We start from the raw sequence: 14396 nt of genomic DNA on the forward strand, positions 1-14396 counted from the left end.
CCCACACTCAGGCGGGGCGTCAGGATGCTTGTGCTGCTGCTCCCAGGGAGGGGGGCTGTGACATCACTGAAATGTGTGACAGTGGCGGGGCTGGGTCTCCAAGGAGTGTGTGTGTGGCAGGGGCGGGGGGTGAGGGGGTGACTCCTGTCTGTGCAGATACCTAGTAGGTGCCAGGCAGAGGCATATGCTGTTACCATCTCCCTGCAACGTAGGAAGATTCCCCCACCACCTTTTTTAAATGAAGAAATCAGGGTTCAAAGAAATTAAATAATTTACTCAAGGCCAACACAGCTGGAGAATGGTGGAGCTGGGAACATAAGATCTGACAATCAGCCCATGAAACCTGGTTCTCAACTGTGCTCATCTGTTCATTCATGTCATACATGCTCGTTCATGTGTATCTGCTGTGTGTCCGGTGTGTTCTAAGTGCTGGAATAAAAAAAATTCTGCCATCAAGGAACTTACATTCTAGTGGAGAAGAGACAGTATGTGTTCTTGTAAAGATTCAATAATGGGCTGTCTGAAACAATGTATATGTGTGTGTGAATGTGTGTTTATCATAAATTTTACCAAAAGAAATCTAAAATAATAAAATTCTACAAATACTCTATTGTGAATCCCGTAGGGCCACTTTACTCTTAGAGTAAACTTTTCTCAAATTTTGCCTAACTCTTTCATCCACAGCCAACCTATGGTTGTAATTGATGGACAGATGTCATTCCAGTATGAATGTTGACGTTTTCGTTCATACTAAAGAGTAAGAAGAAAGTGAAAAAGTGGAAGAACGAAGATGTTAGAATCCATTTCTCAATGATCGACTTGCTTACTGTCACTGTTTTCAAATACTGGGAGTATATTTGCTCAGCATCTTTTGGTTGTGTCTGGCTATTTACAGTGTACAGGCATACCTCAGAGATATGGCGAGTTCAATTCCAGACCACTGCAATAAAGTGAATTACCAGAGTCTTTTGGTTTCCCAGTGTATATAAAAGTTATACTATACTATAGGCTATTAAAAGCGCAATAATAGCACTATGTCTAAAAAATGTGCATACCTTAATTTAAAAATACTTAATTGATTAAAAAAACCCTTATCATCATCTGAGCCTTCAGTGAGATATAGGAGTAACATCAAAGATCGCAAGTCACCATAACAAGTAGAATAGTGAAAAGGTTTGGAACATTGCAAAAATTACCAAACTGAGGCACAGAGACATGAAGTGAGCAAATGCTGGTGGGAAAATGGCGCCGACAGGCTTGCTGACCACAGGGTTTCCACATCCCTTCAGTTTGTAACAACCTCACTCTCTGTGAAATGCAGTAGAGTGAAATAACATGAGATCTGCCTGTAACAGCTACAGACATGACACATTTACCTTTAATCCACATTGTTAACATTTCCTCCATGTGCTTTGGCCACCTAATGCGCAAAGTCGACTCACTGGAAATGACCCTGATGCTGGGAAAAGATTGAAGGCAGGAGGAGAAGGAGGTGACAGAGGAATAGATGGTTGGATGGCATCACCAACTCAGTGGACATGAGTTTGAGCAAACTCAGGGAGATAGTGAAGGACAGGGAAGCCTGGCGTGCTGCAGTCCATGGGGTTGCAAAGAGTCGGACATGACTTAGTGACTGAACACCACCAATGAACATTTCCTCCATGGTGTTCTAGACCAGAGTTTGGCAATTTCTTCTTTAAGAAGCAAGATAGTAAATACGTTAAATTTTGCAGGCCATGTAGTTGCAACTGCTCAACTGCTCTTGGAATGTGAAAGCAGCCACAGATAAGGAAATGAGTGGGCCTGACTGTGTTGCAATAAAATTTATTTACAAAAATAGTGGGCCAGATTTGGTCCAGGACCAACTCCTGGCCTAGACAATCAATAGGATAATAAACCAAAACCTGATTTGTTACATTTACTTATTTCTGTGGTGTGAATACTTCAGCCTACCAGCGTGATGTCACTGAATGCAGATTTGAACAGAAAGGCAGTCACCTCCATTATATATTACATATTTCTACCATATTTCTACAGTTGTAAAGATTCCCGAGATCATAGATAGTAGCAAAAGGTAGTAAGAAATTAGGAAGTGTTGAGTTTGAGCACTTTCCATCTTTGTTTTTAATATCATAAACTCGATGAAGTTGGTATGATTTAAGTTTTAATGATCATGTTGCATAACAACCAGCCAGCTGAGTTCCTAAAAACGTCGCATGCCTCTGTGAGCCCTCACGAGTCAGCTCCAGCATACTCCTTTGAGCGTTAGATGGGAAGAAGTGCGTGGGGAGAAGTTAACAGGTGGACGGGAAATGGAGAACAAAGGTGGAAAGTTTGCTGTATTGAAAGGGATGGGGCTTCCCTGGTGGCTCGGTGGTGAAGAATCTGCCAGCCAACGCTGGGGCACGGGTTCGATCCCTGATCTGGGAAGATCCCACGCGCCTCAGATCCCGTGCAGCACAACTCCTTTACCTGTGCTCTGGAGCCTGTGAGCCACAACTACTGAAGCCGGCACGCCCTAGAGCCCACGCTTCACCACAAGAGAAGCCAGTGCAATGAGAAGCTTGTGCACCGCAAGTAGAAAACTCGCCACAACTAGAGAAATGCCGGTGCAGCAACGAGGACCCAACACAACCGAATGGAAAAAGGAAAAAGAAAAAAGGATGAACACTGCTATATTTGAAATGGGTAACCAACAAGGTCCTACTGTACAGCCCAGGGAACTCTGCTCAATGTTACGTGGCAGCCTGGATGGGAGGGAGTTCGGAGAATGGATACATGTGTATGTATGGCTGAGTCCCTTCGCTGCTCACCTGAAACTGTCACAACATTGCTAATCATCTATACTGCAATACAAAATAAAAAGCTTTTTAAAGAATGGAATAGGACCCTTTCACTGACAAAGTGAGATGTGAGGAGAGACCCGAAGGAGGTGAGGGAAGTGGGGAGAGGTAGTGGCAGAAGGTGAGGGCAGAGAAAGTCCTGGTGGAGGGGCTGGGACAGATTGTGGGAGATTTGAACAACTCAGGCTGCTCTGAGTAATCTGCCCACCTGGCTGCATCTGAATAATCGGAAGAGCTTGTGACGTACAGCTTCTTCCTCACCACCCACTCAGTCGGCCAGTTTGAAATCCAGCAAGTGTGGGAACCAAATCCACAGCATACCCAGATGGAGGGGTGTATATGCATGTGGGGTGCTCACCTCTGCCTTTTAGGGGAGGTGGACCAAGACCGGACTACTGCACAGCTTCTTTTTTTTTTTGGTTGTCAAATAATCCTTTATTTTTCTTTTTCCTTTGCAGTTCTTAACTAGCTGGGCACTCCACAGAATCACTGTTGATGTCATCTATGATGTCATGAGGGTGGCGGCCATCAACATTGCAGCCCACAGACTGGGTGATCTCTTTAATGGTTCCAGAGAGTTCTCTAGCTAGAGACTGATGCCACATCTGCTGGGCAGTGTTGACGATCTCATCAAAAGTGATGGTTCCACTGTGCTTAATGTTTTTCTGCTTCTTTCTGTCTCTTGGTGGTTCCTTGAGGGCTTTGATGATCAGGGCAGAAGCAGAAGGTACCACCTCAATCTGGGCCTGTCTGTTCTGAATCAGTTTCACTGTAATACTCAGACCCTTCCAATCACCAGTTGCCTTGGTAATGTCATCACCAACCGTTTTTGGAGACAGACCCAGGGGGCCAATCTTGGGGGCCAGGGCAGATGTGGCGCTGACTTCCCCACCAGTGCACCTCAGGTACACGACTTTGATCTCGTTGGGGTCACACTTTGGCAGCATGGTGAAGGCTGCTGAACCCGGATTCGGGACAGTTGAAGAAAGTTGCACCTTTGCCTCCTCTGAGCCGAAAGCGGAAAGCTGCACAACTTCTTATATGGCTATGCCCTTTCTTATTAGGGTGGAGATGAGTGGGTGGTAAAAACAAAAAAAAAGATGCTGTGGACCAGAGAAGACACGAGGAGGCGACTTTGGAGGGAAGGCAAGGCGAACACCCCACCCCACCTCTGTCTGCCTCAGCCCTCTCCCGGCTCCTCCGCCTGCTCGGGCTTCCTTCTCCCTGTCAGCACAGTCTCAGCTCTTCCTGGACTCTGGTGGGCTCTGGTGGACTCTGGTGGGCTCTGGTGGGCCGCATCGGGATCCTCTGCATCTGCCACCTGGGCACCAACAGCTGGGGCCCTGCTGTCCACTGAGCGGGGGGAGCGGTCCCTCCAGAACATGGGCTCCTCAAGAGCAGGGATTTGAGGCTCTTCTCTTTATTGCTAACCCCCCAGGGCCTTAGAAGAGTGCCTGGCTGACAAGAGGTACCCACTAAGTATTTTGTGAAAAAGTGAAAATAAATGGCATTCTCTATGATAAGGGTAGTGGTGAGCGGACTGCTGGAACACTAAGGAGCAGTGTGGGGAGGCCAGGGAAGTCTTCATAGAGATGGTGACAGATAACAAAGGCAGAATAGGGTCGCCAGGCAAAAGGCCGTGGGGCTCGTGGATTTTCAAATTACAGGTGTGGGAGGGAACTAGGAAGCGGGGCATGTGCTGGAATAGAAGGCAGGAGCCAAGAGGGGCGGTGGCCAGACCTAGGGGAGTGAGCCAGACACAGGCTCCATCACAGGCTGAGAGGCTTGGAGCTGGTCCTGAGGGTCAGGGCCTTGGGAGTGTTCCCAGGCGATGGGGCTCGAGTGGGCCCTGGCGGCTGGCCCGGCTGCCTCTGCATTCTGTTCCAGCCAGTTCTTTTCACCATCACTCCCTTTCCTCCCTTTGGAAGCTTGGGGGTGCATCCCCAGGGGGGCAGGAGTTTTTCTCCGTGACCAGATGTCATACCCAAACAAGGTCTCCTAAAGCAGCACCCCATATTCAGTCTTGTTCATCTCTTCCATTTGCTCGGTAAAAACCATTTATGGGCAGAGCGATACCCAAGAACACGCAGCTGGTCAGCCTTCTGGATCACATCCAAGGCACTTCAGTGAGAAACCACCACTCTCTTTTTTCTCTTAGTTGTGGTAAAATACACATAACATTGACCATTAATCATTTTAAGTGGGCAGTTCAGTAGTGTCTAGTACTTTCACATTATTATGCAACTATCACCACCATCCGGCTCCCAGACTCTTTTCATCCCACAAAATGGAAATTCAACACCCGTTAAACAACAGCTCTCCATTCCCCAGCCCCCTCAGCCCCGGCAAGCAGCATTCTACTTTCTGTCTCTATGAATTTGCTCCAGGTACCTCATGTGAATGGAATCACACACCATGTGTCTTGCTGTGATGGCCTATTTCACTCAGCATAATGTCCTCAAGGTTCATCATGTTACAGCTTGTGCCAGAATTCCCTTCCTTCAGGGCTGGATACTATCCTCTTGCAAGTATAGACCATATTTTATCTGCTCACCCATTGGTGGGCACTTGAGTTGCATCCACCTTTTTGGCTTCCGTGAATAATGCTGCTGTGAACGTGGGTGTCCAAATATCTCTCTTCTAGACCCTGCTTTAAATTCTTTTGAGTATAAACTCACAAATAGAATTGCTGGACCATATGGTAATTCTAATTTTAATTTCTTGAGGACCCACCATAACTTTTTCTATAGTGGCTGCACTATTTTACATTCCCACCAACATTTCAATTTCACCACATCCTCACCAAGAGTTGCTATTTTTCATTCTTCCTTCCCTCCTTCTTTTCTCCCTTCCTCCCTCCCTCCCTCTCTTTCCTTCTCTCCTTCTTTCTTTCTACAACAGCTGTACTAGTGGCTGTGGATCTAGTCTTTTTTGTGGTGGTTTTGTTTCACAGAGTGTGTCAGTCGTTCAGTTGTATCCGACTCTTTGCGGCCCTGTGGACTGTAACCTGCCAGGCTCCTCTGTCCATGGAATTCTCCAGGCAAGAATACTAGAGTGGGTAGCCATTCCCTTCTCAAGGGAATCTTCCCCACCCAGGGATCAAACCCAGATTTCCTGCATTGCAGGCAGATTCTTTACTGTCTGAGACACCAGGGAAGCACCTATATAAAAATTCACCCTAAAAAGTGTACAGTTCTATGGTAAGTGCATGTTATTGTACAAACACCACAGTCAATGTGTAGAACGGTTTCATAACCTCCCTAAATTCTCTTGTGTAATTTATTTGTAGTTAACTCCTTGTCCCACCCACAACCCTGGCAGCAACAGATGTATTTTCAGTCCCTGTAGCTTTACCTTTTCCAGAACATTGTATAAATGGAATCCTATAGCTTGTAGACTTTTGAATAGAATTCATTCACTTAACACAATGCATTTAAGATTTACACATGTTGGGTATATCAGTGCAATATCTCAGCCAGGAAATTGATGTAAATACAATAGACAGACCTAACTCAGATTTTGTCAGTTTTACCCGCGCTCATTTGTGTGTGTGTGTGTTCCATCATCGTGAACATCTCTCTTGTGTTAATCTGCCCCTCTCCCCACAATCTCATGCCTCATCCCTAGAAATCACTGATCATTCTCCATTTCTGCAATTTTGTTGTTTCAAGAATGTTATGTGAGTAGGATCCCACAGTATGTAACCTTTCGAGATGGACTTTTTTCATTCAGGATAATGCTGTGGAGACTCATCCAAGTTGTTGCAGGTGTTAACAGTTCCTTTTACAAAAAGAAAAAAAAAAATTACAGATTCACAGAAAATTCCCAAAAACTATAATAGAGGTCCTGTATCTCGTTCTCTCATTCCCCACCCACGAAGGGTAACATCTTGAATAACTGTATTCCAATGTCAGAACCACTTGTAGATCCATGTAACCCACACCACAATCAAGATACAGAAGTGTTCCATCATCCCAGGCTCACAAATGCTGTTTATAGCCACGCCCACACCCTCTTTCCTCTGACCCCTAACCCCTGGCAACGCATCTCCATTTCTATATTTTTGTTATTTCAACAGCATTATACTATATAAATGGAATCATACAATATGTAACATTTCAAGCCTGGTACTTCCCCCCCGCCCCCACTCAAAAGAATGCTCTTGATATCCATCCAGTTGTGTGTATCAATAATTTGTTCCTTTTTGGCTGAGTATTATTCCACGGTATGAATGTGCCGTGATTTGTTTAACCATTCACCCACTGAAGAACATTTGGGTTGTTTCTCTTTTAGGGCTGTTACAAATAAAGCTGGCAGGAGCACTCATGTACAGGTTTTACAGGGACATAGTTTAATTTCTCTGTAATAAATGTCAAGGAGGATGATTGCTAGATCATATGGTAAGTATGTGTTTAGTTTTTCTAAGGAACCGCTGATCTATTTTCCAGAGGGACTATATCATTTTACATTCCCATCAGCAAGGTTTGAACGGTCTAGCTTCTCTGCATCCTGACCTGCTTTTACTATGGTCACTAACTTTTAATTAACTGGTATAAAATGGATGCACAGTGCTTTTAATTTGCATTTCCCTACTGGCTATTGATGTGGAGCATATTTTAATGTGTTGCCATCTCTGTATGCTCTGTGGTGAAATGTCTGTTCAAATCTTTTGCTCATTTTCAACTGGATTGTTTGTTTTTTCACTGTTGAGTTTTGAGTGTTCTTTATACAGACTAGATGAGTCCCTTTGTAAGATGTGTGATTTGCAGATATTTTCTTCCCACATCTGTTTACTTAAAACAAACAAACAAACAAACCTGTTTTCCCCTTGTGATGAGAACTCTTAGGATTGACCTCCTCTCTTGTATTTATTTGAGTGTGCCGGCTCTCCATTGTGGCACGTGGGATCTTTTATTGGCGGCACGCGGGGTAAAGTGGAAGGCAGAAAACATGCCTGGGATCTAGCTAAAGATATTCCCAAATCATGTGTTAAAGGTGCAACTTGCTGTCTTCTTGCTGCTTGTAGTAAAACACAAGAGGTGGTAGGGAAATGGCAGCAGTTCTCAAGTGAGCGTGATGGAGCCTCCCGGGGAGACCTTTGTCAATGTCTGGAGACATTTCTGGTTGTCAGACCTGGAGAGGTTGCCACTGGCATCTAGTTAGTAGAGGCTGGGGATGCTGTTGAATGTTCTGTAATGGGCAAACCCCTCTCAACACCACCTCCTCCCTCCTGGGACTTCCCTGGTGGTACAGTGCACAAGAATGAGCCACCAATGCAGGGGACATGAGTTCCATCCCTGGTCTGGGAAGATTCCGCATGTCATGAAGCAACTAAGCCCATGGACCACAACTACTGAGCCCGAGCTCTAGAGCCAGGGGGCCGCAACTACTGAGCCAGTGTGCTGCAGCTACTGAAGCCCACACATCTAGAGCCCATGCTCCAAAACAAGAGAAGCCACGGCAAGGAGAAGAAGCTTGTGCACTGAACTGGAGAGTATCCCCTACTCACTGCAATTAGAGAAAGCCTGCAGGAAGCAATGAAGACCCTGCACAACCAATAAATAAATAAAAAGAATTATCCTGCCTGAGATGTCAATAGTACTGAGGTTGAGAAATCCTGAGCTAAAAGGAAGAACTGTTAAACATGAAGGAGCCAGGACTTTGTGGTCGAAAATTCTCAGCCCCTCTTTCTGGCAAATGATAGTAAAGCTAAAGAATGGTTTCCCAGCAAAGCTCAAATCCACAGCAGCACCAGAAAAACATGGTCAAAGGAAAGTGAGAATGTAACTATTAAATCTTTTGTGTGCATCTCGGGAAGATTTCAGGCAATGCAGCAGAGTAGTCTTCAGTCAGATAAAAGACCTCAAAAGAAATGATGGGTGTGCCTCACAGATCCTCTGAATCAAGCAAGAGGAATCCTAGAAAGCTCAAGGGTGTTGACTGTCAGCCAATTCAGCAGAAGCCTAAGAGAGAAAGGCTTATCTCAGAGGAATCGCAGGCATAGCTTTTGTCTAATCGCGTGGACCTGAATAAGACTCACAGTGACCCACAAGATCTTAAAAGGATTCTATATCCAGAAGTATTCTCACTCGGACTTACAGGGTTAAAGAGAACATAAAATAAGGATTTCTGGTTCTGAACAAGATGGAGTAGATGTATTTCTCTCTACCTACCGCCCCCCGCCCCCCATTGAGTGTGCACATGCTGTCATGTCCGACTCTTTGCAACCCCATGGACTGTAGCCCGCCAGGCACCGGTGTCCTTGGATTCTCCAGGCAAGCATCCTGGAGTGGGTTGCCATTTCCAACTCCAGGGGATCTTCCTGACCCAGGGATGGAACCCAGGTCTCCTGCATTGGCAGGTGGATACTTTACCACTGAGCCACCAGGGAAGCCCCACCTCTCTCACTAAATGCAGTTTAAAATGCTGGGCAGGCTATATGTGAGACAGCAAAAGAGACACAGATGTAAAGAACAGTCTTTTGTACTCTGTGGGAGAAGGCAAGGGTGGGATGATTTGAGAGAATAGCATTGAAACATGTATGTTACCATATGTGAAATAGATCACCAGTCCAGGTTCGATGCATGAGACAGGTGCTCAGGGCTGGTGCACTGGAATAACCCTGAGGATGGGATGGGGAGGGAGGTGGGAGGGGGACTCAGGATGGGGGACACATGTACACTCATGGGTGACTCATGTCAATGTATGGCAAAAACCACTACAATATTGTAAAGTAATTAGCCTCCAATTAAATAAGTTAATTAAAAAAAAAAATGCTGGGCGGGGACTTCCCTGATGGTCCAGTGGGTAAGACTTCGCTCTCCCAGTGCAGGAGGCCCGGGTTCGAGGCTTCTATTCGCAGCCTTTTCAAAGCATGTTGAGCTTTCGGCACACTCTTCCTGAGTCTAGGTCGGTCCACTGCTACTCCCACATTTTAAAGTGCTGTTACAATACCCAAATACCCAAATCCCCAATACCCAAATCCCCACACATGTGAATTTAGCAGTTCAAAACAAGAAGCACTTATCATCCCAAAGGTTCTGGCATCAGGAATCCAGGACTGCTCCAGCTGGGTGGTTCTGCCTCAGTCACTGCTGAAGTTGCCGCCAAGCTACTGGCCAAGGCTCCAGTCATCTTAAGGCTCTGCTGGGGCCAGTGAGTCAGTTTCCATGATCACTCATGGATTGCTGGCTGGCCTCTGTCCTTCACTGGCTGTTGGCTGGAGCTTCAGTTTCTTGCCTTGTGGGCCTCTCCATAGGGCTGTTGAAAATATAATAGTTGGCTTCCCCCAGAGTGAGTGATCCAAACAACAGAGAGAATACACACCCATGATGGAAGTTGTGGTCTTTAAAAATTTTTTATGGACATGATGTACCATCTGCCATGTTTTATTGGTCACATAGAATAACTTTGATAGCGTGCAGAAGGAAGCTATACAAAAGTATGAATAAACAGAAGGCAAGGAACATTGGGAGCTTTTTTCGTGGCTGATTGCAACATTTCAATTTTATTCAATCAAGATATTTTTCTAATTTCCTTTTGGACTTTATCTTTGACTCGTTAAAGGTTATTGTGTTTTGTTTCAAGTATTGGGGTGTTTCCCAGATCTCTTTCTGTTGTTATTTATATTTTCATTCTTTTATAGTCACGAAATATGTTCTTTATGATTTAAATTTTTTAATTTGTTGAGGTTTGTTTTATGGCCCAGAAGATGATGTATCTTGGTGAATGTTTTTGTGCGGTTGAAAAGAATGTTTACTCTGCTGGTAAAATGCTATAAAAATGTCAATCAGAACAGCTAGTTAATAGTGTTCCGGATTTCTGTATTCTTACTTTTTCTTTCTGTCTACTTGTTTCATTGATTACTGAGAGAGAAGCTTTGAATCCTCTAACTGTATTATGGATTTTTCTTTCTTACTTTAGGTCTATTTTTAGCTCATGCTTTTGAAGCTCTGTTACTAGATGTACACATACATATTTATGATTGCTAAGTCTTCTTGCTGAAATGAACAACCTTTTATCATTAGGTAATGTTCCTCTTCATCCTTGGTAACAATCCTTCTTTTGAAGTCTGCTTTTTAAAATTGTTATTTATTTATTTATTATTTTTGGCTGTGCTGGGTTTTAGCTGCTGTAAGCGGGCTTTCTCTTGTTGCAGTGTGCAGGCTTCTCATTGCAGTGGTGTCTCTTGCTTCAGAGCACAGGCTCCAGGTGCGTGGGCTTCAGGAGTTGCAACACGCGGCTTGGTAGTTCTGGCCTGTGGACTTAGGTGCTCAGTAGCATGTGGACTCTTCCCACACCAGGGATCGGAACTTTAGTGTGCCCTGCATTAGCAGGTGGGTTCCTATCCACTGCACCACCAGGGAAGTCCTCTCTACTGGTATTTAATATTTTTTTGGATTCTGTGCATTTCTTGGCTCTGTGGTCCTTTCATTATTTTTGGAAAATTATTGACCATAAATTTCTATTAATTGTGTGTGTGTGTGGGTGGGGGGGGATTCAAATTATGCTGGTGTTAGCTTTGGATCTTCCAGGCTTTTCAAAATACTTATTTGCCTGCACCAGGTCTTACTTGTGGCACTCAGGATCTTTGATCTTTATTGTGGCATTTGAGATCTTTAGTTTCAGCATTCAAACTCTTAGTTGCAGCAAGTGGGATCTAGTTCCCAGACCAGGGACTAAATCCAGGCCCCCTACATTGGGAGTGCAGAGTCTTAGCCATTGGACCACCTGGGAAATCCCTCTTTTGGGTTTCTTTGTTTTGTTTCACTCTTTCCTGTTTCCATTTGGGTAGTCTCTCTTGACCTATCTTAAAGTTTACTGATTCTTTCCTCAGCTGTGTTGAGTTTACTGATAAGGCCTACAAGGGCATTCTTTGAATCTGTTACATGTTTCAAAAATTTCTAGAATTTTCCATATGACTCCTTTTTATACTCCTCTCTGCTAACAATCCCCTTCTGTTTTTGTAGGTTGTCCATATTTTCCAACACAGTCTTTCACATCCTGTTTTAGTTGTTTAAATGTTCTGGCAGATAACTCCAGAGAGTTATCTAAGTCTGGAGTCTGGTTCTGTTGATTGCTTTGTCTCTTGACAAATAGGGTTTTGTTTTGTTTTGTTTTTGTTATGTTCCTTTTTATGTGTGTGTTATAACTTTTTTATTTCTGAACATAATGTGTAGAACAGCAGAGACTGAGCTCAGTATTATTTTTGCTTGGAAATCTTTATATCTTTTCTTCTTAGGCTGTTAGTGTAGAGAACTGAGTCAATCTTGTCAGGAGTCGAACAAAATTTGGTTTTGGTTTGTTTTATTTGTTTCTATGATTACTTTTAGTGTCTGTGACTCCCATAGATTCTATCCAAATTACCTAACAATTAAAAAAATTGTTTTTAGTGTGGTAGGATGCTCTTCCCAGCTTTCAGCATCCTAGATGGAAGCCAGAAGTATAAGCCATCTACTCTCTCACTGCTCCTTTCAACTCCTGCCGTCCACCCTTAGGTCTGCTGCCTGGGCCTTCCTCGCAACTTACACCCTTTCAGCTTCAGTTCAGTTGCTCAGCCATGTCCGACTCTTTGTGACCCCATGAACCGCAGCACGCCAGGCCTCCCTGTCCATCACCAACTCCCAGAGTTTACTCAAAGTCATGTCCATTGAGTCAGTGATGCCATCCAACCAACTCATCTGTCGTCCCCTTCTCCTCCTGCCTTCAGTCTTTCCCAGCATCAGGGTCTTTTCAAATGAGTCAGCTCTTCGCATCAGGTGGCCAAAGTATTGGAGTTTCAGCTTCAACAGCAGTCCTTCCAGTGAACACCCAGGACTGATCTCCTTTAGGATGGATTGGTTTGATCTCCTTGCAGTCCAAGGGACTCTCAAGAGTCTTTTCCAACACCACAGTTCAAAAGCATCAGTTCTTCGGCAACTCAGCTTTCTTTATAGTCCAACTCTCACATCCATACATGATTGCTGGAAAAACCATAGCTTTGACTAGTTGGACCTGATCGGACCTTTGTTGGCAAAGGCCCTTCCAGCTTAGCCCCTAAATTATTTCTAACCTGGATGTTTCCCCCACCTCCACCCTTCTATGTGGCAAATACCTGGCAAACAGAAGGGACATAGAGGTTCCTGATCTGTTACCATGCTGGGGGCAGCTCAAAATAATCCATGCATTCCTGTTCTCAAGGATAGGCCTGAAAAGGGGGAACTGAGCTCTTAGCCACTGTACTTTTGACTTGGCCTCATTCCTCTGTGCTCGAAACTGGGACCAAGTATCTACTCCATCCATTAATGAGTGAAACTGACCAAAATATTTCTTGGAAGATGAAAACTGCGACAGGATCAAAGGGGAGCAGACTGCGAGTCGTGGTTTTAAGCTCAGGCTGTGGAGCCCTGTGCTGTGCTGTGCTGAGTTGTGTTCGACCCTTTGCGACCCCTTGTACTGTAGCCCCCCAGGCTCCTCTGTCCATGGGATTTCCCAGGCAAGGATACTGGAGCAGGTGACCATCTCCTCCTCCATGGGATCTTCCCCGAGGGATTTAGAACTCAGGTCTCTCGTCTGTTCACTGCAGATGAATTCTTTACTGCTGAGCCACCCTGGCTTTAAATTCCTGCTCCATCACTCAGTTGGACAAGTCCCTTCACCTTTCTATGTCTCAGTTTCTGTACCTGTAAAATGGAAGTGAAAAACAGCATTTACCTCTTATTATTAAGAGGTTTAAAAGAGTTAATACATGCAAAGCACTTAGAACAGTGACAGGCACATAATAAGCTCTGTAGAAGATTAGAGCATACTTCCTATAATTTCAGAAATTCGTGGAAGAAAGCAGTTGCCTCCGTTTCTCAGGAGCGATTACAATCAAAACAGCTAATGTTTACTGAGCATCTCCAGAGTGCCGAGCCCTGCACTTAGCATTTTTTATGAATTATCTCACAGGAGGTAGGGATTAATTATTCCTACCTAATAGGCAAAGAAAGCAAGGATCAGAGAAATTGTTTACACAGCTGGCTAGACACCAGAGCTAGGTTTACAACTCAAGAGGGCCTGGTTCCCAGGCCTGTGCTCCTGACTACTGCACTTGTTGCTGGCCACAAACTAGTTTCCTTGCTTGTAAAATAATGGGAAAGTTGCCTGCTGTATTTATTTCCCAGGATGGTTTGGAGATCTCAGTACAATAGGAGAGGCAGAACTTTAGGTATTTGTACAGAGTGCTGGTCCCCTGACAGAGAAGCCTGAATGGGTCACAACTCTTCACACCCGCCACCACCCCCACCGCTCCGCCCCTGCCTACTGTATGCCCTGCCCCCTCTTCTCCGCCAGTTGAACTCATTTAAGACTCAGCTCAGATACCAGCACCTGCATTTCGTTCTGACAAACGAGGGATTTAAGCTTAGATATCAGCACCCGGATTTCATTCTCACAAAGGGTGGCGCAGCAGACCTGTGTGTTTAAACATTTATTTATTTTAAATTGAAGGATAATTGCTTTACAATATTGTGTTGGTTTCCGTCAAACATCAACATGAACCAGCTATAGGTATACATATGTCCCCTCCCTCTT

General features: G+C 44.7%; 2 protein-coding genes across 3 annotated transcripts in view; one reads left to right on the forward strand and one right to left on the reverse strand.

Moving 5' to 3' along the window:
* Nucleotides 1–14396, forward strand: part of SYS1 (SYS1 golgi trafficking protein) — a 33655-nt gene that overhangs the window by 16082 nt on the left and 3177 nt on the right. Inside the window, exon 6 of one of the 2 annotated variants that reach the window (XM_061127360.1) lies at nucleotides 685–963. The exons of the other annotated variant lie outside the window; for it this stretch is intronic. Within the exon in view, the coding sequence (XP_060983343.1) occupies nucleotides 685–736 (52 nt within the window). The 3' untranslated portion in view covers nucleotides 737–963. Of the gene's footprint in view, nucleotides 1–684; nucleotides 964–14396 lie in introns of those variants that run through there. 2 annotated transcript variants of the gene reach the window in all.
* LOC133045158 (large ribosomal subunit protein uL11-like) lies at nucleotides 3280–3805 on the reverse strand. The gene has a single exon (XM_061127366.1). The coding sequence runs from the start codon at nucleotides 3788–3790 to the stop codon at nucleotides 3305–3307; it is 486 nt and encodes a 161-aa protein (XP_060983349.1). The 5' UTR covers nucleotides 3791–3805; the 3' UTR covers nucleotides 3280–3304.

This window comes from Dama dama, chromosome 23, assembly GCF_033118175.1.
Source record: "Dama dama isolate Ldn47 chromosome 23, ASM3311817v1, whole genome shotgun sequence".
Classification (NCBI taxonomy): domain Eukaryota; kingdom Metazoa; phylum Chordata; class Mammalia; order Artiodactyla; family Cervidae; genus Dama; species Dama dama.

What these genes read in the sequence shown, in the direction of transcription:
- LOC133045158 (XM_061127366.1), bottom strand. Translation starts at nt 3,790, where the DNA reads ATGCTGCCAAAGTGTGACCCCAACGAGATCAAAGTCGTGTACCTGAGG.